Source organism: Aptenodytes patagonicus, chromosome W, assembly GCF_965638725.1.
Source record: "Aptenodytes patagonicus chromosome W, bAptPat1.pri.cur, whole genome shotgun sequence".
NCBI lineage: Eukaryota > Metazoa > Chordata > Aves > Sphenisciformes > Spheniscidae > Aptenodytes > Aptenodytes patagonicus.
The window spans coordinates 2,080,323-2,104,592 of record NC_134981.1 but is presented as its reverse complement, the minus strand read 5'-3'; the positions used below and the strand labels follow the sequence as shown (position 1 = coordinate 2,104,592).

The 24,270-nt window shown below is 41.8% G+C and overlaps 1 protein-coding gene across 2 annotated transcripts in view; it reads left to right on the top strand.

Annotated features, from left to right (window-relative positions):
* The window catches only part of LOC143172078 (netrin receptor DCC-like), a 575,708-nt gene that overhangs the window by 464,431 nt on the left and 87,007 nt on the right, over positions 1-24,270 (top strand). For both annotated transcript variants that reach the window (XM_076361323.1, XM_076361322.1), the window contains exons 13-15: positions 14,288-14,429; positions 17,000-17,110; positions 22,146-22,340. In XM_076361323.1, coding sequence (XP_076217438.1) covers positions 14,288-14,429; positions 17,000-17,110; positions 22,146-22,340 — 448 coding nt within the window. The remainder of the gene's footprint in view (positions 1-14,287; positions 14,430-16,999; positions 17,111-22,145; positions 22,341-24,270) is intronic.

The following is a 24,270-nucleotide window of genomic DNA, read 5'->3' as shown; positions in this document are numbered from 1 at the left end:
CTTTGGAGGGCTTTGTTCAGGTCTGTAGCTGGGATTATTTCTCATTTTTGTTGACAACTCTATTGTGCCTTCCTTTATTGGTAACATTATGACATTAAATCTTCTGAAAGGAAAATAACTTTTTTAATATAGTGGCACTGGGTGGCAGGGCTGTAACCAAAGTTTGGCCAGTCACTCATTCTGGTGACATTGTGCAAGTCTGTCTCTTCCTTGAAAATACGATAAAACTTCCAAAATATACCCAAGTAAGCCATTTTTGTGTGTTTAACTGAACAGAGCTGTCGCCTCTCCCAAGGTCAGGCATAACCAGATTCCTCCTTTATCCCGTTCAGACAAGAATTAATCCAGACAGACTCTGTTACACAGGGCAGGGGACGGTTGCAGAGAACCCTTCTGGCCTGTGAATCTGTGAATCTGGGCTCTGCTTCCAAGGAAATAATGGCTAAAATAATGGCTAAAAGGCTCGGTCTCTTCCGCTGGGAGGGCTGGAGGGTGCAGGGACGCCCGGCACGTGCAATACTGAGCCTAAGGATGGGAGCTGCCGGATGGGAGGGTTGTGATGCCCCCAGAAAACGGAACTAAATAATCATGTTTATGTTCTTAATTCAAGATAACGAGGCTGCTAACGAGGACTGGCACTCTCTAAAGTGTGGTGTGGGCTACAGTCTCTCATTTTGGGAAGCATCCGCTAGCCATCCGCGGCGGGACACCAAGTCGGCCGGGTCACCACGAAACACGGGGGAAACGTCAGCAGCACAGGTTGCCTTTGGAAATATTGACCACGATGGGTGTCTCTGAAAAAGCGTTAAATAAATACTTGGGGGTTGGAGTAGGTGACCCCCAGACATCCCTTCCAGCCCACACCGTTCTGTACTTCAGTGACATTTCTGTTGCTTGCCATTGTCATTTTGATATTAACTTCTCTTCCAGCATGGGTCAGATGCAAATCCAGGTTAATGGAGTGCCTGATCCTTCCACCTAAACTTAGGCACTTAATTTAGTCATTTGAAATGCAGCACCCTATGTGCTGCTTTTTTTAGTGATAAGGTGCAAGCAGCTCCTGAAGAGTGGTTCAGATAGACGATACATCCTTCTCTGGCCAAGTACTGGGATGCTTCAGCTATGTACATAAATTAATTGGGGATGAACCCAACCTTGAATGTCCAGCAGCAGATTTATAACAAAATTGAACTTTTCAGCTCTAGTAGTAAACAGTTGAGGCTGGACTAGATCCAGTGTCCTTCACTGTAGAAGAATATCCTTCTGCAGGTCTGTATATCAACTAAGGTACCAATTATAAATGCATCTAATAGGGGGTCTTCAGGACAAGACTTTCAAGCCTCAAAGATTTGCCTTAAGCTTATCACTGACTGGTATAGTTTCTGGGTGTGCAGAGAATTAGGCAAATTCCATTGAATTCTGCAAATTCAGGCTGATTTTTGTGGGGAGAAAAATTATACCAAACGTGTCCCAACAGCAGCTCTGATGCTGAGGCAAAATGTCTAGCTGCAGGTCCCTAAAGCAAAAGTGCGTGTTAGAAGAACTAGAAAATAGAAAATACATTTCTATGTCCGAGTTGACGTTTTCTGGAGCCCCGCTTAATGTTATTGAATGTCCATAGGGAATGAAAAGTCTTTGATTAAACAGATGCCAATGGGTGCAAAATTTAAAGGTCTACCCTAATGACCCTTGTCATTAATCCTAAAAATCAATATAGTATGTTAGGTTGTCTAGTGACTTCCAGTCATTTACGTTTCCCAGAAGAATTTGGCGTCTGGGTGCCACGATAATTACAGGGACCTCCAGCGCTTCAAGTTTTAAAGAGAAACATAATTAAACAAAAAAATGTAGAGATAAAACCAGAAATAATTACTGAAGATTATGTATTTTCACAGCTGGCTGGAGCTAGAGTTATTTAAGGCAACGTGTGATACCTGGACTACTCTTGTATTTCAGTCAGTGTTCGAGAGACTTGGAAAGCTGAAGGCAGAAGCACAGATAATGTTCAATCAGAATTAATGAATAAGATCAGCCTTGGGGTACAAAATGGGGAGGAATTAAGCAGTGGGCAGTTTTTAAAATGCTAAGATAATAAACATAGGCTGAGGGATGGGGCCCTGGAGTGGGATTGCCCTTGGTCTCTGGGACGAATTAAGTATTCTGATTTACCCCAGGGAAGATGGCAGATCGCCTTCATTTCTCATGAACTGCCAAATTTTACTTTTTCATCGGAGATGTGAGCCATGAGAATTGCCTCTGTGTCCGTTTAGATAACCTAGCCATATGTGTGAGAAGCCCCTTATTTCGAGGCTGCGTTTGATATATGACGGCAGCGTTAGGAACCTTCCACCCAGCACCTGCCTGGGACGTCGGAGGAGCCGCCGTCCTGTAAGTTCTGGATGCACTGTATTGAATAAACAGGTAAATAAAGTTGTTTTATAGCTGCCACAGAAGCATGCATATACAGTCCGAAAGCAGCGTGTAGTCGTGGCACGTGAGAGGTAAGAGTAGAGAATCACAAATTACTTTTGATGGTATTTGTTTGAATTTGGAAGTCTACCTGTGGGTCTTCGCGCTCCATTTTTGTTTCCAATTAAACTTTACAATCACCAGCCCCCAGCCAGTTGTTTGATAACTAACTTAAGAACAGGGCCAGGACCTGCCCTTCTCGTTTCATTTGAACTTCTCCCGGCGACTTAATTGGAGACAAGGTCAGTGTACATGCATATTTCAGGTCTTCTCATAGTCATAAACTTCACCGCTATGTGATCATTAAAACACAGTTGTACAAAACCACATTTTATTAGCATTCAGGCCCAAACCTAGTGATAGGAGATGTATTCATATAATCAAAAGGAAAAGTAACATGCTTCTGTGAATAGATGGATGTAACAAAGCTCAGAAGTACTTCAAAGTGCCACTTTTCAATAGGGCACAGAAAATGCATGCAATTCAGAGATGTTGTCAAAGAAATTTAAGAAATAAAGTTTTGTCAGCAAAACTTAAGGAGGTATTTCACAGGGTATGCTTTTTGTTACAGAAAGAAAAGAAACAGAAATAACTCAGTGTTACACAGACATGTAGCGATGTTCCTCCCCATACCTGGTATCTGCATTCCTTGAGAGGGGGCTTTCCTTCCCCTGGATACTGCTCTGCAATGCTCTGCGGTCCCCGGGTGGGACTTGTCCTAGCCTAACCTGAAATTTTTCAGAGGCAGAAGTTTTTAACTTTAAGATCCACAGCCCGGCTAATTGTCCCTGCATCTTCTGATGTCTTGTGTGTGTCGGAAGCACTGCTGGGTGCACTGGCTCTTACCCCTGTCTCCCAAGCAGAGAAGCCACTGTAAATGCACTTGAAGTTCTGCACCGGGAGGTTAAAAATCCCCTGCAGCATTGGTGTCAGGGGCAGGGCGTCATTTCACATTCAGATCTCGAGCTTTAAAAAAATGTGAATATTGGGTTTGAGTAAAATTGAGTAGAAGTAGCTCACTACTTGAGTCCTGTCTTCCCTGTTACCCCATAGCACACCTGTAATTCTCCTGAAAATCAATTGGAAGTAGTAATGTTCTTTAAGGAGAGTGTTGGTGCGTGGCATGTAGCAAGTTAAAAAGGAGGAGGAAGCGTTTGTAATCCTGCCACACGTCTGAAACGAGGAGCAGAGCTCTCCCCGCGCTTCGGTGCTGGCAAAGCAAGCTGATTCTTTCAGATCTTTCCATTCCATCATCCCTAATGCATCTTTCGTTCTTCTGCCTTTCATATTGTTTATTCTCAAGAAATGGAGAATGTGAAATTGTTTATTATTTACTTAAGCCAAGGAGCTGGTCATGGAGAGGAGTGAGGATGAGTAACTTCAGTCGCTTGGATAATAAATCAGTTTGGACCCTGGTTGTAAAAAGTGCAATCCAGAATATTCCTCTTCGGAGATAAAACTTGCCAACCCTGGCAACATCTGGCAGTTTTTCCCTTCCTTCCGCAAATGTTTCAATACCTTCTTGTTTCCCTGGCCTTTTTAATAGGATTATTCATCATCATCTTCCATCTTTGAGCAATTCAACAAAAGCTTTATACCCATTTGTAGAATTTATCTCTTTTTAGCTGTTTGCTCACGATCCTGTCCAAATCCTTTCCCAGCCCTCTCTCAATGCCCACGTTTGGGCTCAGGGAGCTGTTCCAGCGCACGATGCGCACTGAATAGCACCAGATGGTTCCTTTCTCTTCAGAAACTCACTAGCTAACCTCTGTACCCAAAATAGCGTCTTTTCTGCTACCGAATTAGGCCTTTAAATCTAGGCGTTTCTGCTGGCGAGCTACCTTTATGCTTTTTACATAAGAGGCCCAAAGACACGGTCTCCAGGTTAACAGCACATCATGAGACGCAGGTATGCTTTGCGCTCCTGCGTTACCTTACCACAATAACCTTCACGCACGCTAAGCCTCGCAAACCTCTGTTGCAGTTAGTATTTTGGTCGTATTGTTATGAAAATGTGTAATTTGCAAAAAGGAGAGTGTCAGCGGCTGTATAAAAAATCGCACAGAGAATTAGCGTCAAAGCTGAGACAGGTTCTGGCACGCAGGCCATGGACACAGGAACTCTGTCGGTCTCCAGATGCAGCGTGCACCACTCCGTTGCGTATGTTATAACAGGAGGAACCTCCTTTACCGCTGCAGGAGCATAAATATGTAATAAACAGGTTTAGGGATGCATTATTTCATTGTGCTTTTTTGATTTCCTCTTTTTGTTTGTGGCGGTGGTGGTGTTCAGTCGTTTGTGCTGCGGGGCAGCTAACACCTTCCTCCAGAGAAAGAGGGAGTTAGCGGCCTTTGAGGGATCTCTGCGCAGCTCCTGGTATCAGCGCAGCATAATAAGGGTGCATGCATTAACATTATTTAAAATGGATTTTTTTTTTTTAATATTCCTGAGATTTTGATTTTAATCTGACTCTTAATAGCCTAATTATTTTGAAATTATTGTGCCCTTTGCTTTATAAACTCTTAATCACGAGGCTCTCAGGCAGATATCGTTTAAGTAATCAGCATCAGTATAATCAGTAATTAAAGTGATAGCCAACTACAGGTGCTGCTAAGTGCTAATCAATTAAGTGCATTTGTAATTGAAAACTTGATTGAAGTATTGATAGTTACTTTGATCCCTGGGCCTGTAAAGTTGCAGTTTGTTTTCTTATAGTTGACTGAAACTCTTTACAAGTTTGCAATATTTGGGGAGGTGAAAATCAACCTTTCCTTGCCTAGCGGATGTCGTTAAAAATGGTACCGTAGAGCAGAAGTGTTTTTGCCAGCCGTTGAATGGCTTTAAGGAGTTTGCATGTTGACAGGCAGCTCTCTGCAGGTGGTTTTGCTGCCTCTGTACATCTGACGTTGGCAAATGCCGTCCAGGCGACGTCGCCGGCTGTACAGGCAGCGCAGCAGCCGTTGAGCAGGGACAGGACTCCTGCCTGGCCGGGAGGCTGCCGGCAGCGTCCGTGCCCGTTTGCTGGTCGGCTTTCCAGGCGTTCACAACTCCACGCACCCCAAGTCGCTCAAACCTAGAGCATCCTCAGCGGAGGGAGGAAGAGCTGAGAGCAAACGTTCGGTGTCGTTCACACAAGAATGAGTTAAAATGAAAAGAAATATATTGCTACAGCTATGGAAATATATCATAGATGGGTTTTCCTATTACAGGTTCTTTTTTCTTAATGAAAACTTTCTAGCCCAACTTTGAATGAGAAGTTAAAGCTTTGGAAATTTTTGTGAATATGATGTTCTTTAAAAGTAAAGAGCATTTCAAGTTAATGGTATCTCTTAGTTACTTCAAAAGGTTTTGTTTGCAAATGTACTTACAAAATGAGTACAAGTGAGTTTTAATTGTATAATGAAATGTCTAAAAATGCCCTAAAATATCTAAAAATGTGTAAAAAACCACAATTACTCTTTTCTGCTTAATAGAATGAGAAACTGAACGCAAGGTTCACCTGTCCTAACTTGGACTTCTGAAAGTCAGATATCCGTGGCTAGGCCAGCTGTCCCATGCAGTCGGGGGAAAATGGGCAATTCCAGGGGCAGGCACCGGAGGTGAATTTCTTTGGACATTCCTTTTTTTCACCATCAACTCTAAAAAGAGCCTGGCATGTTAATTTTAAGTGTCTGAACTTAGCTCAGAGGAGTCTCACCGATTTTGAAACATTAAAATTGTTTTAAATGGTGGTCTAAGCGTACTGTTCTGAAATGTCCATATGTCACCCAGCTAAAAAGCACTCAGTTGCACTGTACATGATTATTTCCCAAGTCTTTTTTAAATATATAGAACAAAATTTTGGAAGCTGTTGTGCCTTACAAGTTTCTGTATTTGCAGAGAGAGGGAAAATTATTACTTTTTTCGTTATTTGTTTTCAAACCTCACTATTTTCTGTTTGTTTTGTTCCTTTGCCACCATAACCAAGTATTTGCCTGAGGTTCCTGACTCTTCTAAGCCTTGTATTTGGTTATGTTTCATCCTGTCGTCTTTTCAAGTTGGTGAAGACACCCAGAGGCATTTTTATCCTTAAGTTTTTTTCCCCAGTTTATCATTACTATCACTTTTCTTTTCTTTTTTTTTTAAGACTGTGGTGATCAAATGGTTTAAGTATTTGATCATGCAATTTGAATATAAGAGCAGTTGGGAGACGTAGTGCAGAAGAGAAATACCCTGAGGAGATAATACTGGCTGAAAAGGTCTTCATATCTTAACAGTTCTCCCAATTTTTTTGCTCCTTCTTATCTTCTCTTGGGGCGAAAATAAGTGGTTTTATGAAACACCATGGCTGGGGACTTGAAAATTGCTGGTATCCAAGGCAACTGCCAACAGCCTCAACGTGTATTTATACATTAATTTGCAGTTTACACGTTGGTTGTAGAAGAATAGCCCCTTCCCTGCGGGGCGGTGCGAGTGGAGGGGTGTGGGGACGGATGCCCAGGGAATAAAGCAGTCTATTACAGCTGCCCAGGTGGAGTCCAGGGCTGCGCCCGAAGGCGCGGGATCAAAGTCCAGGAATCACATTGCTGGAAAGTATTTCAGTAAGGGTCGTAAAAGAGCAGAACTGGTCGGAAAAAATGGATCCAAACCTCATCCCTTCCACTCTTCAACCTGCAAATCAGCACGTGATAGGTCCTGTCTGCTTCGACCACCGATGCTTTCAGATGTTTCTAGCAGGGCTTTGGGTGGTCACAGCACATACTGGGAAATGCTCTTCTTTTTCCTTCCTTGCCCTAGGCCTCCTGTATTTTCGCAAGGCACTTCTGTGTCCCACACGGGTCTAACCTAACATGTCCACAGCTGGCAGCCTGAACCGCATTGCATGCAAACGCATGTTAAACTGTTGATGGTCAAGATGCCATTAACAAATAACGGATCTTAGTTTGTTCTCCCAGAGCATTGAAAATAATGACTTCAAGTCTTTCAAAGTAAGAAACCCTCATTTCGTAAAAAAACATCATACAGGATCTCTGTAGGCTCCGTAGGTCTGACTTCTAAATAGTTTTGACCTTCCTTATAGCATTAGGGTAATAAGCTTCTGTGCCACATGCATAGAATAGAGTATTGCCCGGGAATTTGTCTTCTCTTTCAGGAGAGAACTCACACATAGCAAAAAGCTAGTATATTAAGCATCCTTTACCTTGGGATGCTTAATTTCTTGGTAAAATCTATTATTTTGCAGTTATGCCAGGCTTAGCACATTTTATTGCACAAATGACACATTGATTTTAATATTTTCTCAAGCACTATATTATATGTATGCAGATTATATGTATTTTTTAAATACTGTCTTTTTTAAAGTCCCTTCTTGAGTCCTGGCTGTTCTTCAAAACGTACCTGATTTGGGAGATAATGCATGTTTTATGAGCTGTTCAAGTAGTTAATTGTTAGCAAAAATGGAGCCTGAATGCCTCTGAATGCACAGTTCACCCAGAGGAGATTATTGAGGCCAAGATTAATTAATAGCAGTTAAAAAAGCCACAGTTAGCCATTCCCATGAATTTTGGCAAGCACAGAAGGGCTCGTTCTCAGAGGCACAGGACAACTTCTGAATGCCCTTAGCAGATCATTAGGAGCCCTTCTGTGGGATGCATCTCTGCGTTCGGTGGTGACCAGTCTGACGTGCGTACCCAGCTCCCAAGGGGTTTTTTTAAGGGTGAAAGGTCATGAAACTTTCTATTCAGTGTCCTGGGGGCTTGTAATTATTTGCAACTGCTTCTTGGGCAGCGTATTGTGGTTTTGGCTATAAGCCTTGCTTCTGACAGGTCCAGCTTATTTATGCTAGTATTTAAATTTTAATTTCTTCAAGCCTATAGCCCTATTTCAGCTCGCAACCTTAGGAGGGGAACACTTGCCCTCTGGTGTATTGAAACCACTGATACTTCGGAGGGGCTGTAGCGTTGAGGGTTTTTTATTTATTGCTGTTCTTAAGAATATTTAATGCGTGTCACTACAGCATTTGACAGACCTTGGATATCTTCAGTGCCCGTTGCTATTACTAATAAAAGCTAAACACCACCAGTAGGAATACGTAAGATTTAAAATAGCTCTGCAAAATCTCAGAACACTTTATGAAAGTAACCTAAAGGTTATTCCTAGTTTCCATACAGAAGGAGCGTGTTCAGTGTTTCTGTGAGATCGTTGCTTGAGTCCCTTACCGAGCGCAGAGCACACCCGGCTCCCAAATCTGCTGCCTGACTCAGGAAATTAGTTTCAAATCCCAGCTCATGGATGGGTCATATTTGGAGTGAGAAATGTGCTATTGTTTGCTGCTGGCTGTATGTGGAGGGTAATAGCCCATTTTGTTGTTGCATGAAATCATCAAGTTATTCCTTTTTTGAACTTTTTCCAACTTTTTACAAAGGAGGTGAGTGTGTTCTAGATGCTTAATCTACATAAATTCACAACAGACTCTCTTACTCTAGCTTTATTTCCCTTACCCAACCTTGCAATTGTTCAGGCTTTGCCTTTTAACCTGAGTTAACATGCGTTGACTCAAGCATCCAGTATACAGTTCACCATCAGCTGGTAGGTGGGAAATTTTAACCCACAAAATTTCTTCCAAAAATGCAGAATGGGCTTTGATCTAATGGGCTTTGATCCTGGGTAGCGCCTGTTGTACCCTTTAAAGGTCCTAGGAGCTCTGTGAGCCCCATCCCATCCCATTCCATCCCATCCCATCCCTGTGCTCTCTGGCAGCTCACGGTGTGCCCTGGGTGTTTTTACACAGATGTTATTCCCGGTTTGGTTTAGTTTGGCTCTGCTTTTCAGGCAGAATAGCCCACACCCTTAAGGCATGTGATTGCCTCTACTTAAAATCTTAGTGAGTTTTTGGAGTCTTCCTCCAGCGTATCGCTTCAAGGCTCTATTGTATCAAATACTTGATTTGTGTATCTAGCTGGTTTGATTGTACATACTTGGACTTCCATTGAAAAAAAAAAATCCACAGAATGGACTTAGTAAAGAAAAAATCAGAAGAAAAGCATATGTTCAGAGACAAAGTGCAACAGATAGACTTCATAAAGCGAGTACTAGTCGTCTGCTACCATAACTGAATGAATATTTGCAAATACCTGTTAATGAATATTTATGTCCAGAGGATTATTGACCAAAATAAACTGACAGATGGTCTTTGCACATCCAGAAACTTTTATCTGATAAAATTCATGAGATTACTGATGCTCCACATTTCCAATCAATGTAGAGATGATATCTCAGCTTTTTCTTACTCTACTAAACAATCATGAAAATGGGAAAATGAAAGTATCCTATGGTTTTGGAAACTACAGGAGAGACGTTAAGGGTTCAGCTCAGGTTTGGTTAGATCTGTTGGGCCAAGGTCTGTTCTCCCTGTAAAGGTTTATCAAATACAGTTGAACTAGGAGGGATCATGCCATGTAGTTTGCAATCTGTAAAGGGCCATTTTGCAATGTCCAGGGCATTCGCAGCCCTGAGCGAGGGCAGTGCTGGGTGTCCGCACTCACGCTGAGCTGCTCAGGGTGATTTCCCAATGGTGCAAGGAAGGGACCACGCTCCCATTGAAGAAGAATCATTTCAGCAAGCGGATGTGGCCAGCAACCTTTTACAATGCTTTTCCACGTTGCGTTCCAACCAGGACTAACAGGTTCCTGAAATTCTCTTGAAGCTGGCTTCATTTTGTGGTTTCCTTAGGGATCCTGGTATAACAGAAAGGAAATATTTTCTTTCTGTTGGTTACTCCTCGCATAAAGCGTGAAGGATTAGAGCAGTAGTCATTACTGCTCTCTCTTAAGCAGAAGAAAGGACAAGAAGCCCATCAGAACCTTAGTCATTGATTTTCCTGGAGCAAAGGGTCACATGTTAAGTACTATTGATAAAAAACATCGTTGCGGTATCCATGGAGACCAGGTTGGGGTGAAAGTGAACTGTTACTGTTACAGTGACAGCTTTAGGTGGATCTGTAAAGAACCTGTTTTTTCCTCTAATCATAAGGAATATCTTATTTATTCTACCTTGAGCGTTAGATCAAACCCATTGCTTCTGTGAGACCTGCTGTGCAGGGAGATGCAGTCACTGTTGACTTCAAGGCAGAGGAAGGGATATTTGGGGTCTCATAAAAACCGCTCAGTGCTTGCAGGTGTCGCAGCTCCAAGTGCTTGGATGCTTCTGCTGGAACTCTTGTTTGTCTTTTTTAAATCAAATTAGCGTCAAGTTCAGGTTAGAAATAGTATGGCTGCAATAGTTCCTTATATCCCTAAAAACTATGCATGTATAAACCTCACAAGTAACTGTGCGTGTGTAGTACTATGCCTGTGTGCAACAGGCTTTGTCCTCTGCTGTGTTTGGGCACATGCTTGGAGAACATACTCGGACACTGTGACTTATGCCGGAGCGCCCTTCCTTTGGGAGCCTTCAGAGTTTTCTCTGCTCAGAAAGGTAGGACCGCCGCTGCCTGCTCAGGGTCCCACATGGAGCACCCCAAGCTCGTGCAACCTGATGCTGAAATGGCTTAAGAGAGGCTGGAGCCACTCCTGCTTGTTTTACACAGTTTCAAAATGATTATACCATCTATAGGTCTCTGAAATGGTTGCTGGCTGGCCCCATCAAGTTGTGAAAGCAACCCAATGGCAGATCCGTGGCTTGAGTATTGTTCCATTTGCAAGAAACTCTTTTCTTTGTTTGGGTGGACACTGTTCTGAAGAACCCTACCTCTGAACGAGCATAACCAACACTGTTGCTAGCTCTCCTGGAGGACAATAAATTGTCTTGGGGCCTCCTAGCTGTTTTAGCTCACATACAGCTCAGCAGTCATTTTTGTCTGAAATAAATGGGCAAAATGGAGCCTGTGGTTTGGAAACAATGGTGGACCACCCAAAGATCCACTCAAAAGTCCGGGTCGTCGGAAGGTCTTCCAAATTATGGGATTTCTTTCAAAATTCACTTGTGGTTTCTATCAGCTGATTCAGTTCTAAATTTTCTATAAGCAGCACCTTTGGGTAAAAGTGGGTGTTTGTTAGTGCGCTTTCCAAACTGAGAGATCAGCATGATTTGTCTCTTCTCATGGAATTTTTCAATCCACAAATCATTCCTGCAACCACCTACCTGCACGAGCTGTGCAACAAGTCCCTGAAAGCATTCCCGTCCCTCCACTTCTTTACTGTTTCTTCTCCATATATATTTTTTTCTTATCTTCAACCTCTCAGGATACTCCAAGGTTCAAGGGTAAATAATGTCATGGGCTCCTGTTTTCACTCTTCCATCCTGTTTTTAGGTCAGTGCTGCAGGATGGGTGCAGCTGGGATTTCAGAAGTGCTTTTCTTGTTGCTCGTGGAAGGGGCAGGGGAAGGATGGAGTTGTTCTTTCCTCTCCTTCTCTGAGAAAACATCTAAATGCTCTGCATTCTTCTCTCCCTGGGAAATGGGGCAGTCAAAGTGTCTTCTCCTCATAGCTGGGCTGGAATATAAACAAATGCTGAGGTCCCCATGACGAGAGCGTGGCTCAATGTTGTGCAGAGACCAGAAGAGTTGGGAATGCACCAGTATCAAACAATGACTTACCTGTAGACATCCTCAGAGCTGTCAACAGAAATATGTTTTAAAGCCACTCTCTGGGTTTGCATTCTCCCATAAGCATTTTATATGCAGGCAATTTCAGTATGCAAAGTGACTAAATCTGTTTTTAAAACAATTGTTCTCTGGTTTGAAAAATGGAGTTTGTTCTGCCCTAATGCAAAAAACCTCAGCATTATTTCACTCAGCAATGAAAACCTGTAGTATTGATTTTGAAATGTATAATTGATTGTAACAATAAATCACGGGGCAGTATATGTGCAAAATTTATTTTTCTGTTGCAATAATTAATTTGATATGTGCTATAACATATTTATGCAGGGACTAAGCAACTCAATAATGGTAATAAATTGTATTTGGTCAAAAACTATCCACTGTGATGTGGTCAACTTTTCTCTTTGTCTAAAAATTTGTAATGCAGTGCTGTAAGAGATAGTATAGATACAATTGTGAGGCCTTGCTCCATGAGAAGCCAAGCCCGTAACACCCTGAATACCTTATATCATGCTGAGTAAAAACTCTCGAAGGATTGGAGACTTGCAAGGAACAGCTGGTGCCCAGATTGTTTTAGCAGAGAAATGTTGATGTACAATATCAGCTCTCTTATCTGTCCAGCCCAGTAAATCTGGTGGTTTTCCCGGACAAATTGATAGAAACTGTAATAAAGAATAGAATGAAAAGACATATGGATGAACATGATATGACGAGGAGGGATCAATACAGCTTTTGTGGAGTAAAGTCCTGCTTCACATGCCTATTAAAGTCCTTTGAAGCACATAAAAGTCCATTGAGCACATGGGCAAGGAGATCCAGTTGATATCAATGGCTTGGATTTCCTAAAGCCTTTTGATAAGATCCCTCACAAAACGCTCCTGAAGAAATCAGTTGCTGCAGTATAAGGAAAAAGATCCCTTTGTGATAAGCAACTGATGCGACAGAGAACAAAGGATGGAGAAGGCGTTGGCTTGTCTCGGCTGAGGAGCGCCGGCGGTGGGGTCACCCGGCGATGTGGGCTGGGGTCCACGCTGGCTAGTGCACGGGATGGAGAGTGAGGAAACAAGGGTCAGCAATTTGGTGTAGCAAAAGTGAAAGCTGATTGCTAAAAATCCTTAAAACGCTGAGTGACTGGGAGATAAAAAAGTAAATGAAATTCTGTGTGGTAAATATAAAGTGATGCAGAGAAAACATGCGTACCCGCTGCTGTGCCCTGAGCTAGCTGCTGCTGCTCGGGAAGGAGGACTTGCTGTTAAAAGTCTGGAAGCACAGTGGTCCGCGGCGGTAAAAGCACCGCTGGGTGTTGGGGTTTATCGGAAAATGAACAGGGATGAAAAGAAAACTATCACTGCAGTGCTGCGCAAACCTGCCGTGCACCCTCTGCCAAACACGGGAAGGAAGAAAAGGTACAAGAGAGGGTGACAGGAATCGCCGAGTACATGGACGGGCTTCTGTATCACAGTGACAAAATTCCTTCAGACCTTTCTCCGAGGAGAGGGGTGGCAGAGCCGGGTGTCTGGCCGTGTAGGGGAGTGTCAGGAGCCATCACGAAGGGACGGTTTCAGTTTGGGCTATTGGCTGAGATAAGATCCCTCTTACGATCTGGCAAGCAACATTTAGGAAAAAAAAAGTGATTGGTCTTGGTTAATTGCATTGCTGCTGACTGACGAATGGCTCAGCGGAAATTCTCTTACGTGTTAGGATCGGCAATAAGTTTATTCCCAAGAGGTTTGACTCTCTTTACATCGGTATAATGAGGGTGCAGTAACGTCTCCATGAATGTCTGTGGAATTAAAATGGCACAGAATTGTTAGAACTGCTCAGGTTGATGTTTGTATCCTACAGTCAAAAAGAGGCGACTTTGGCACTTTGGGCTGCAAAGCGAAATGAGTTGCAGAGTCTATGCAACCCCAGAGCTGATATTTCTCGTACCGTCGGTATTCTAGTGGCCTGTTGAAGTGAAAAATTCCTGAAAAGGGAGAAAATTTACTATATGAATCCATTGTCTATCTAGCCATCCAGTGCTAGAGAATGTACAGTTTTCTTTACGCCAGTGTGCATCTTTTTAGATTTGATTTGGTTTTCTTCTCAAAATAATAACTTAGTTGAATACATGTTGTTATTAGAAAAATATAGCTTTTTTTCTTTTTCCTTTTCTTTACATTCATTTTATGTGCTTTATTTCTGTCATTTCTTTGGGAAAAAAAAAATCAACAATAATATCTCTTCTTTTACAGAGCATCAAAGTTAGCTGGTTGCCTCCACCACCGGGTACTCAAAATGGATTTATTACGGGCTATAAAATCCGACATAGAAAGACTACCCGCAGGGGTGAGATTGAAACACTGGAGCCAAACAACCTCTGGTACTTGTTCACAGGTCAGTGTTCACATGGTACAGCCTTGCAAGGTTTTGATGAATTAAATGCTTTGGGAATAAAATATACTTTCACTTCAAGGGAACATTGATTTCTTTGCTGGCAGGTAGCATTTATTGTGTTGTACAAAGACAGTCTTTATGGTGCTTTTTTCAAACCAATCTTTTCCTTAATGCTTTTATCATATGTTTGTCTCCTGGATTTTATCATTAATTAATTTGAAGCTGGATTTCTTGTGTCCAGTATCTTAAGCCTCAGTCGTTTCTTTTAGAGCACTCAGTCAACATCTCCTGTTTTCTCATGGGTGCAAAAATACCGATTTCCCTAGTTTCTTTTCCAAGATTTTCAATGGAAAATATCTCCTCACAGAATAAAAAGTGCAACAGTAGATCATAGCAAAACTATAATTGCGATGAATGAAAGTAGCCAGATGAGTATCATAAGGGTAACGGTGAATTCTGGTAGGTGAAAATGAAATTCAGCTGGGTTCTTGCATTATGCCCAAGACACAACTGAGAAAGCAGCAAAGCATCAAGGGAGAAAATTAAACTTTGTCAAAGTTTTGCCCCTGAATTCAGTATAACCATGATTTCACCTCAAATGACCTGCATTATGTTTACTTTCACATGTAAAGTGTAATCTGTGAGAATCGGAAGTAATTCTAAATTGCATATTTCAGAATAAACCGTATCATTTTCTGTTTCATAAGGAAAAGCAGTATTTTATTTCAAAATTAAATGAAAGTAAAAGTAGAACATTTTTATGAGGAAGACCTTAAATATTGAAATCTCAACGTGGTCATCTAACCTAGGCTCTTGACCAAAGTCCCCATGGGAGCCCTCGTGAAGGCTACATAACTAATAGCTACCCAACAAACAACTACTTTTGGGGGGGAGATAGCATGTTAAGCATGTTTGACAAGTTGGAAAGGATCTATTTTCTGGCAGATAAAGTAGAAATAATGATGAAAGCTGCTCAGATGTTTGAGTTGCTGCTGCTCTGCTGGTTTAGAGGAGAAAACATAGCGATGCAGTCAGAGCCCCAGAGCGAAGGCACGTACCTCCGTAGCTCCACTGCCACCATCCCTGCAGATCCCATCCCTGTGGAAGCAGAGCGCATTAATCTCTATTGTGGTAGATCCCCACGTCCTGAGCAAACTCTTTCTTTCACATGAATTATTCCGGGCTTGAAGAGCTGCGGGAATCCTGGTGGGACTGTGGGCTGCAGGCAGCCCCCAGCCCTCCTGCCTGCCCCGGCTGCCGCAGCCCCGACGCAGCTCGCCTCCGTGCAGCCCAAAGTGAAGTGCTTTGCTTCACGAAGCTTGGGAATACGTATCTTAGAAAGCAATTAAGAAAAATATCCAGATCTCGTTATTACTTTCTGCGTGCATATGTTGTGATTGCTGGGGATGGAGCTACATGGCTCTTTTAAACGGACATTTTAAATATTAACATGTAGTCACTTCACATCTTTGCTGCAATCCTATTTGGTAGGCAGGTGCTTTACAGGATAATAAGAACAACTGCAATAGCAGAGGGGTTTAGAGTTACAATGCAGGTTTTTAAATAGCCGCTATCAATTTTAGAGTAGGCTTCCATGTCAGCTAAATGTTAAACTGGTCTTTTTAATTATGAGCGTTCTTCTCCGGAGAATGTTTGCAATTAAATGAAACGGGTTTTTCCTGTGCTTTGTGGTCAGTATAGACTGAGCAAAAAGATAAACCTATTTCCCCACCTCAGGGACGTGGAAGTCTTGTGGCACGTTCAGGAACGCTGCAGTAATTGTTTTCTGATGGCTTTAGCCACAGAGGAAAACGTCTGTTTCTGAATTCATGCTTATTTCATAATATTGCGAAGACTTTATGTTTTTTGCCTGAACTGTGTGCTCTGAAGGTAATCAGGAGCACCGGAAAGCAAAACGCTCTTCAGTTGCTAACCTAGTTCCTAGCCTGCAAATTTTATGCATAAGGAGAGCGTACCTGCAGTCCCCTGCATGTTAAAAGCGGTGAGCTGTTTTTGTTAAGTGTGCAATTAATGGCTTAGTTGTGTAGAACAACGCTTCATTTCTCTACTATTTGGACTTCCGTTAATTTTGTATGTATGAGCGCAACCGATGGGAACTACGACCCAAACTAGACCTGGGCCAATGCAGCCCTCATTCAATTTGAAGCCTTTTCTTTTGGTCAAAAATCTCCTTCTCCCGCGTGGATAACGACCTGCCCCCCAGAGCCGTTCTGCTGCACCCCTGCCCAGGCGCCCGCCCGGAGGGTGCTGCCCATACGACATCCCCACGTGCGTGTGCCGTAGAGCACAGTCTGCAAACCGGGCAGTGAGACACTGCGTGGGGCTGCGGTGTGCGGGGGGAATGCGTTTCTATATATTTGCATATATATTTTCTATATATATGCGTATATTATGCATATTTATATATTTCCTTACGGAAATCCAATGGACTATTGCTAGAGATTTCATTGTACGCAAAGTCTATTGCAAACTCCGGCATTGTCATTAATTTGTTCTTTTCGTCTTCTTCTTTCTGCATGAATTTTTATTCACCTTTTCTTTTTAAACAGGACTTGAGAAAGGAAGCCAGTACAGTTTCCAGGTGGCTGCCATGACAGTGAATGGGACAGGGCCCCCCTCGGACTGGTACACAGCAGAAACACCCGAGAACGATCTCGACGGTAAATGCATCTCTTTTAAAAGCTGCTGTCCCCAAAAGCCTTCTAGCGTATAGCCGAGGGGTGTCACTGCAGTTGTCACCCAGGCCGATGCTAGGGTGAGATGCCCGAGGTCTAAACACCCACCAACAGATGTTTTCTTATACTCCTGGATCCCATATGCCTTGTGTTGTGTTTCTCCATCGTCACCAGGACCAAGGAGTCAGAAACCTTTGTTAAAATAATTCCCTGCCAGAATTTAGCTCCTGAGACAGCGAAGGGAATCTGTAACTTCGTAAATGATAAATGTAATCAGTCAAAGAAACAATGAAAATGATGCCAAGAATCCTAACAATTCACTAAGTAAATATTCAAATAGGTCAAATCCTGTTTCCCAGCCTTTATTTGCAGATATTAGAAATGCAGGTTGGCAATGAAGCTGAATAATTAGTGAAAGATGACGGGACGCAGATACCTGAAAACTGTGGGCCGTATAAATCAGTGCAGACGCTGACACAAAAGGGAGGAAAAACACTGAAATGAAAGGGTTAGGTAAAATGACTGGAATATTTGCAGTAGTAAAGGAATAAAAGGAGAGTAGTGAAAAAGTCTACCTAAAAAAATTAAACGGAGTGCAAATCAAATGGAACAAAGAATCTGACAGATGGAAGTCACGGCAAAACTACAGACAATCCATAAGAAGCAAATATGTAGTGGAAAGGAGATGAATAGAAAATGAAAGGAAACTGATGAAAATTGCTATGATTTTTTAAACAAAATAAGTTACCTAAAAAGGATCAAAGGCAAACTGGATGAAAGAATAAATAAATAATCAGTTTAAATGCACTGTAGTGCTTGATGTCGCCTTTCTTTTGACTGGCCGGATTTCCCTATGATCTCAAAATCAACCCTTGCAAATTGAAGAATTTCTGCCTTTCCCTATGTCCAAACGCAATTTTCCAGCAGAGCGGGAGTGACTGCAGTGCATGGCACGCAAAATGGGAGAACCACTACCTGTGCTTTCTCATCAAGGTTTTAAAGAAGACGCGATGCTTCTAGACACGTTGTAACTATACCAACAGCTCACAACATGCCGCGGTGCATGATGATATCTTTCTAATTATGCTTTGGCTAGACAGCAATTTGAGAAATGATGTTGTTAAGGTGTAAACAGCTGACTTCTCACTGGCGAGAGTACAAGACAAATTCTGAACACACGGCAGTATGCAAAAAGAAAGTAACACATTTGAGCACATTCGTTTTGATTTGCATTTAGTACACACTACATTGCTTTGAAGTTTTTGTGCCCGAGTACACGTGTGCATGCAAAGATGTTAATCGAGTAATCACAGGAGGTACGCGATGGAAGTAGGTGCATGCGAATAAATTCAGGCAAAGCCGTTTTGTTCATGTATCGTATTTACATGCATTTGCATTTGCAGTAGTGCTGAATTATCCCCGTGAAGCTGCAGCAGCCTGATGCTGGGAATGCACCGTGTTGCATACTAGATTCAAATGCTCTGATGAACCCGGGGGAGAAATCGACTTATTACTGTAGCCATGCAGAGCCCTGCAGGTGTCAGCTAACCAGGGAAAGGCTGGAGCACAGGCTGGTAACTGCAGTCCCCTCTCTGCTGCTATGGCTAACGCGGTGTCTCTCGCTGTCACCGGAAGCCTGGTTGGCACCAGCAACACGAAGACGAACAGTATCCTGGAGAACGGCATCAACTCCCAATGGATATTCATTTTAATTAGTGTGTTTTGTTAAAGTGATTAGAAATCCAAACATAGCTGCTTCTTCAAGGTTCCCTAGAAATCTCGCGTGCCTTTACTGACAGCTGGGAAGGTTTTAAATATTTATTTTAACTCAAATTTCGTGCTTTAAAAAGGAAAAAATAGAAATTGAAAGCAATGCTTTCCCCAGAGGGTGTGATTTAAATAGCTTGAGCAAGGATGCAAGAGAATCTCTGATCAACTTTGCAAAGGTATCCTCCAGGAAAATGGGTTTAGGGCGCTTGGTTTCTGATTACTGCGTTGAACAGATGGAAGCTGTTATACATATTAGATGGTGATACCGTTTAGCTTCAGCTCTAAATTAGTGCTTTAAGAGCATGACAGGCTAGACTGCTGTCATATTGTGATTTATACTGAAAAGTGATTGGGGAAATATGTGAACAGAATGCGACGAGTTAAAACCACCCTGACTTTGTAAAATACACATCTTTGAATGTCTAAGAAAATTGCTGAAGTGACCCAAACGTAAAGCATTTTTCAAGTTTACCGGTGGAATTAGGGACCTTTAAGTAGCACTACGTGCACTATTCCCTGGATGGAAGGCGTGGGTGCTCAAACCGTCACGTAGCAACACAGCGAAGGACTCAGAGGCACCTGTGAGTGGACATGGCATCCCAGGAGGAGATGTCACACCAGGCAGTGACACAGAACTTCAGCTTCCATTTTCTGGGAACCTAACTGTCCATGAGGGGAGAGGGTAAGAAATGCAGCATCACGAAATCTGGTTTCATAGGCAGATCTACTGAGGAACTCTCCTCCTGTGTGCCAGATGCTGGTTTGTGGGGCTGGCTGACATCCACAGCTCGGGTGTCTGAGCACAGCATTTGCGTACAAGTACTCAAAGACTTCCCCGCATGAGAGCAAGTGATAAACTTTTGGCGCAGTTAAGAGGGGGACTGCAAATTTGGCTTATTTGGGACTTAGGATGAAGAACTCCTTTGGCACTTCACGTAGGAGAACGGGATCTCAAGGTTGCTTCTTAGTAGTTCCGGCATCATGTTCAAGCCCAGGAGAAACAAAAGTAAACGTATTGGTCTAGAACTGCAAGGAAATAGCCTCGCAACGAAAGCAGGAATGTGAGATGCATGTTTCAATACGAGTTTTACTCCTGGATATCTGAGTGCTGGGACACTGAAAATCAGCACAGCCATGCAAAGGCTGGATGGTCCAGTTTCCTGAAGAACTGAGGGATTTAGATGTTTGGTTGTATGTCATGATTGCGGAAGTCCTTACTGTGGAAGACGTGCTTCGCTCTAAGGAGAACCAAAAAATATTTTGTTTGAGGGGAAAAAAAAAAGTTGATTTTGACTTTTAACTTTGGGTTGTGAAATACATGACACAAATTCTAAAATTTGGAGCTGTTTCAGAATAAGAAAAATGTTTTTTCCAGAAAATGTTTGAAAGTAAAGCTAATTAAAATGTAATTAAAATTGCTTTATACAGAAAGCTGAGGCAAAAAAATGCATCTTCAAAAAATAGCCGTGTTTATGAAACTTTAATATTCGAAAAGTAGTTCAAAAATGTTGTTCACCCCAGCTTCATTTTACAGACTTAATTCACGAGAAGGGTACAAGAAGTTAAACTGCCTTTTGCTTTCTGAAACAAGAAGTCCTGATTTTGCTCTGAAGTGCATGAATTGTATCTTTGAATTGTTTGAAATAAAAAATAGGAAATGTTTGAATAAAGTAGTTTTAACCCAAACGGCTGCCTAGAGGTATCTGTACTGCAGCTGAAATCCCTGTGTTGTGTCAGATGTAAAAATTATCATTTGAAGGCAATCGCTTCTTTGAATGCTCTGGCCTCCTTTGCTGCCTGCAAATTGCTGCTTTTAGGAAGTTCGAGGAATTGCAGTATTGCTACGTTATCCAGCTTCTCATTTCAAGGCATTAAACTGTTGTTTTATCTTTGGGGCTTGTAAGAAATGCTTCTGTCATTTGTTTTTCAAACAGCGCTGTTCAGGAATAGCTGCTCAAGTAACTTTTGCTTCTGCATTAAAACAAAGTTTGGGAGTGGAGTTGGGGTAAATGGCAACTTAACGTGACTTACAGTGGCACTACTGGTGCAATCTGTTTCTTCTTTGTGTGAGTAGCTACTTTTCAGTGAATTTTCTTCAACCTTTAAACAAGACCCATGCTTTGCAATTTTAAGGGGTTGAATGCAAAGGACTTCTAAAGTTGCTGGGTGTTTCAGACTGGTAATGTACTAATCAGACTTCCCTGGAGGTGCAACAGGTTTTCAGAGTACTCTAATGTGTCTAATTCATAAGAATTCATCTGAAAGCACATAAAATACCAAGGGCGCATGTATGGCACTTGTTATTGAAAAGGGTTAATTCTTCTTTTTATTACCTTTTCCAAGGTTTACAGTGGGAATGCTTCACAACTGTGAATTGTCTTTTGTTGGAGTTTACGTCATTTTATATTATTACTGGTTTTCCTACCCTGTCCTTGTTGCCTTCCGTATAAGCTTTCATCTATTATATTGCAAGCCTTTTTACTGGGGAAAAATAGTAACTTGTCTCTTTCTGCTCTCAAAAAGACAAGCTACTGTGCGGCTCCTCTGAAGAGACTTGTGATATGGTAGTTATCGGGTAAACTCAAACAAAAGGCATCTACTCGTCTTTTACAGTAAAATTAGGCTTATAGAAGGCAAATAGACTTCAAGTGATTAATTACTACTTAAAGTAATGAATTTTACCTGGGAATACCTGTAAATAAAATATTCTATCATTTCATTTATGAAGTGTTGGCATATTATTTAAAGCAGCTTCAAAGCAAGACATGCATGTCCAAGAGTTAAAATTCACTTCTTGTTTTCATGGGAAAAAGACAGATTATTGCCAGAATATACTAGTATATATCGCTAACAAAGTAAACCGTCTTGTTAAATAGTCTGTGAGCACAAAGACAATTCATACAATCAGCTGTCAGGATCCTGCTGAACTTGCACATAGACCAAGGAGGAGAAACGTTGTCCTACTGGAGATTCTCTTGCAGGTCATCTTTCATTTTCCTACATCGTTTTAAATCTCTCTTGTAGCCTTATGCTAAAAGTGGAAAGCACTGGGAGATACTCTGTTTAAAACAGGATGAGGCATATCAGTGCTCTTGGAAGGGAAGGATGTAGCTCAGAAATGAAATTGCGCGTAAGCTCTGCATGTAACTCTGGGGCAAATATTTTTATCTAAACTCAAACTTTATGAATAGTAAAATTGAATGAATCGAATATTAATTGATCCTTTTTTTCTTTTTTTTTTTAATCGCAGAATCTCAGGTTCCTGACCAGCCAAGCTCTCTTCATGTCAGGCCCTTGACAACAAGTATCGTCATGAGTTGGACTCCGCCGCTGAACCCAAACATTGTCGTTCGCGGGTACATTATCGGCTATGGCGTCGGCAGTCCGTATGCTGAGACTGTGCGGGTGGACAGTAAACAGCGTTATTATTCCATTGAAAATTTGGGTAAGTAATTGTTTTCATTCATTTCATTTCATGAAAAGAGGTTCCTCTGAGATTATGCTATTTTTGTAGGTTTATTTTCAGGCTATCACTGGTGCTTCCTTTATACGTTGCTTTCTTAGGCTGTTTCTGCATTCCGTTTTACATTTGGTCTTACCTTCAAAACTCTGGATACGCTTAAACATGTCAAATTTCTCTGATAAAATATTCTTTTTATTCAGTAGATCTTACTAGGTCGTGTACTCCTAATACTGACTCCCACTTATGCAGAGAGCTGGACCTAAAGATGTTATTCCCCGGGCTGGCCCCCCATGTTTGAATTGAATGGCAATCGCTAAACTCCTATTTTGTGTCTGTCAAAATGGTGCCAAGAGAGAGGTGGTTATCCATTATTCATGGCACAGCCTCTGTGACAGTTCATCTGAATTCTGAGCATGGTACTCAGGGACCTGGATCCTTCCAGTGGTGACGGACCGTTCTCCTAGCACTGGGAAAACAGTTCAAAGTTTAAAGGAAGTCAAAAAGTTTAAAGGTTTCCTTGTCATTTCTTCTTTAGCCCTTCTATTCCAGGTAAAAATGGTAAGTTTTCTGCTTAGTAATCTGGGAACGATCAGATACTACGGGAAGATTCATTAACTTGGTGCATTAGGGGTGCACAGCTAGACTCAATTCTATAGGACTGAAACTCTCTGATATCTGGGGACACTTTTCTTTGGAATTGTTTTTTTATAGCACCATGAAACTGCATCATCCAACCTTTTTGCTGTTTTCTTGGGGAAACCTGGAGAGTAGAATAAACTGTTTTCACTGTTACTTCATCAAACAGCTCCTCTGTGTCCAGGTGTATATTTCATGATGGAGGTATTTGCAAAGAGCCATGCATAAACACTCCCAAATATTCAGTGGGTTCTACAGAAGGTGGCAGATTTGATAATGTTTTGTGCAAGTGTGAAGTTATTATGCAAAATGGAAAGATGTCTGACTGGACTATGGAAGAAATTTTGTGGAATATAAAGATAAAAGCTATTGCTAATGAACGTGTGTGTCTAATAACTAATGGTCAGGATTAAATGCAAAGTATTTTTTTTAATTCCAAAAGGGATTTAAATTCTCCCAAGCCTATTTTAAGTTATTTCATGTCTTTAATGAGTTTTCAGTTGAGTCTTTCACCACGGTTGACCCAGAAGTACTAGAAGAGAGAATTATATGGACAGAGCTATCTAAGCCAATGTGCTCTGGCTTTGGCCAAAGCTAAGGAGGAGATGCCTGCACAGGTCAATTTTATAGAGTTCTAAACGGTCATCTCTCACTAAAAGTGTCTTGATTAACAACTGGAGAAATGTCTTGGGGTTTGTGAAGCTTTGGTGTTTGTCTTCCTTCATGTATTAAATGACCAGTGACTATATTTGCTCACAGCACCTCTGATAGCCACTACCATCAGGTGGAAGATACGCTGGGAACAACTTGCAGATATAAAAGCCTTCTAATAGGGTAACTACACTCGGTATTTGTGGAAAGCTGATGGTGTACTTCAGCTATTAGAACTGTTTCTGTGGATTAAAAGGGTTCTTCTATATTCTTGGCTGTGCCGACAGGCAGAAGTACGTAGAAAGTCCAGCAAGTCAGGGAGGATGTTTCACTAATATACTTTAATTACAGAAGTAACACTCGGACATCTAGAAAATGTCAAGAAACTGTTTTGATCATATCAAATATTTAGTAACAAATAATTCAGTCACTGAAATCAGGGTTGGTTGGTTTTTTGCTGAGCATCCTCCAACAGACTGAGGTTTCATGGAAGTTATTAATTATTCAAATGGAAAGTATCTTTTCATTGTACATTTTTTGGTTTGATTGCAAATATTCAAAATGTGAGCAGTGTGACTTAATTGTCATTGTCCAGATAAGCCGCATGCATCTGGTCCCTAACTGG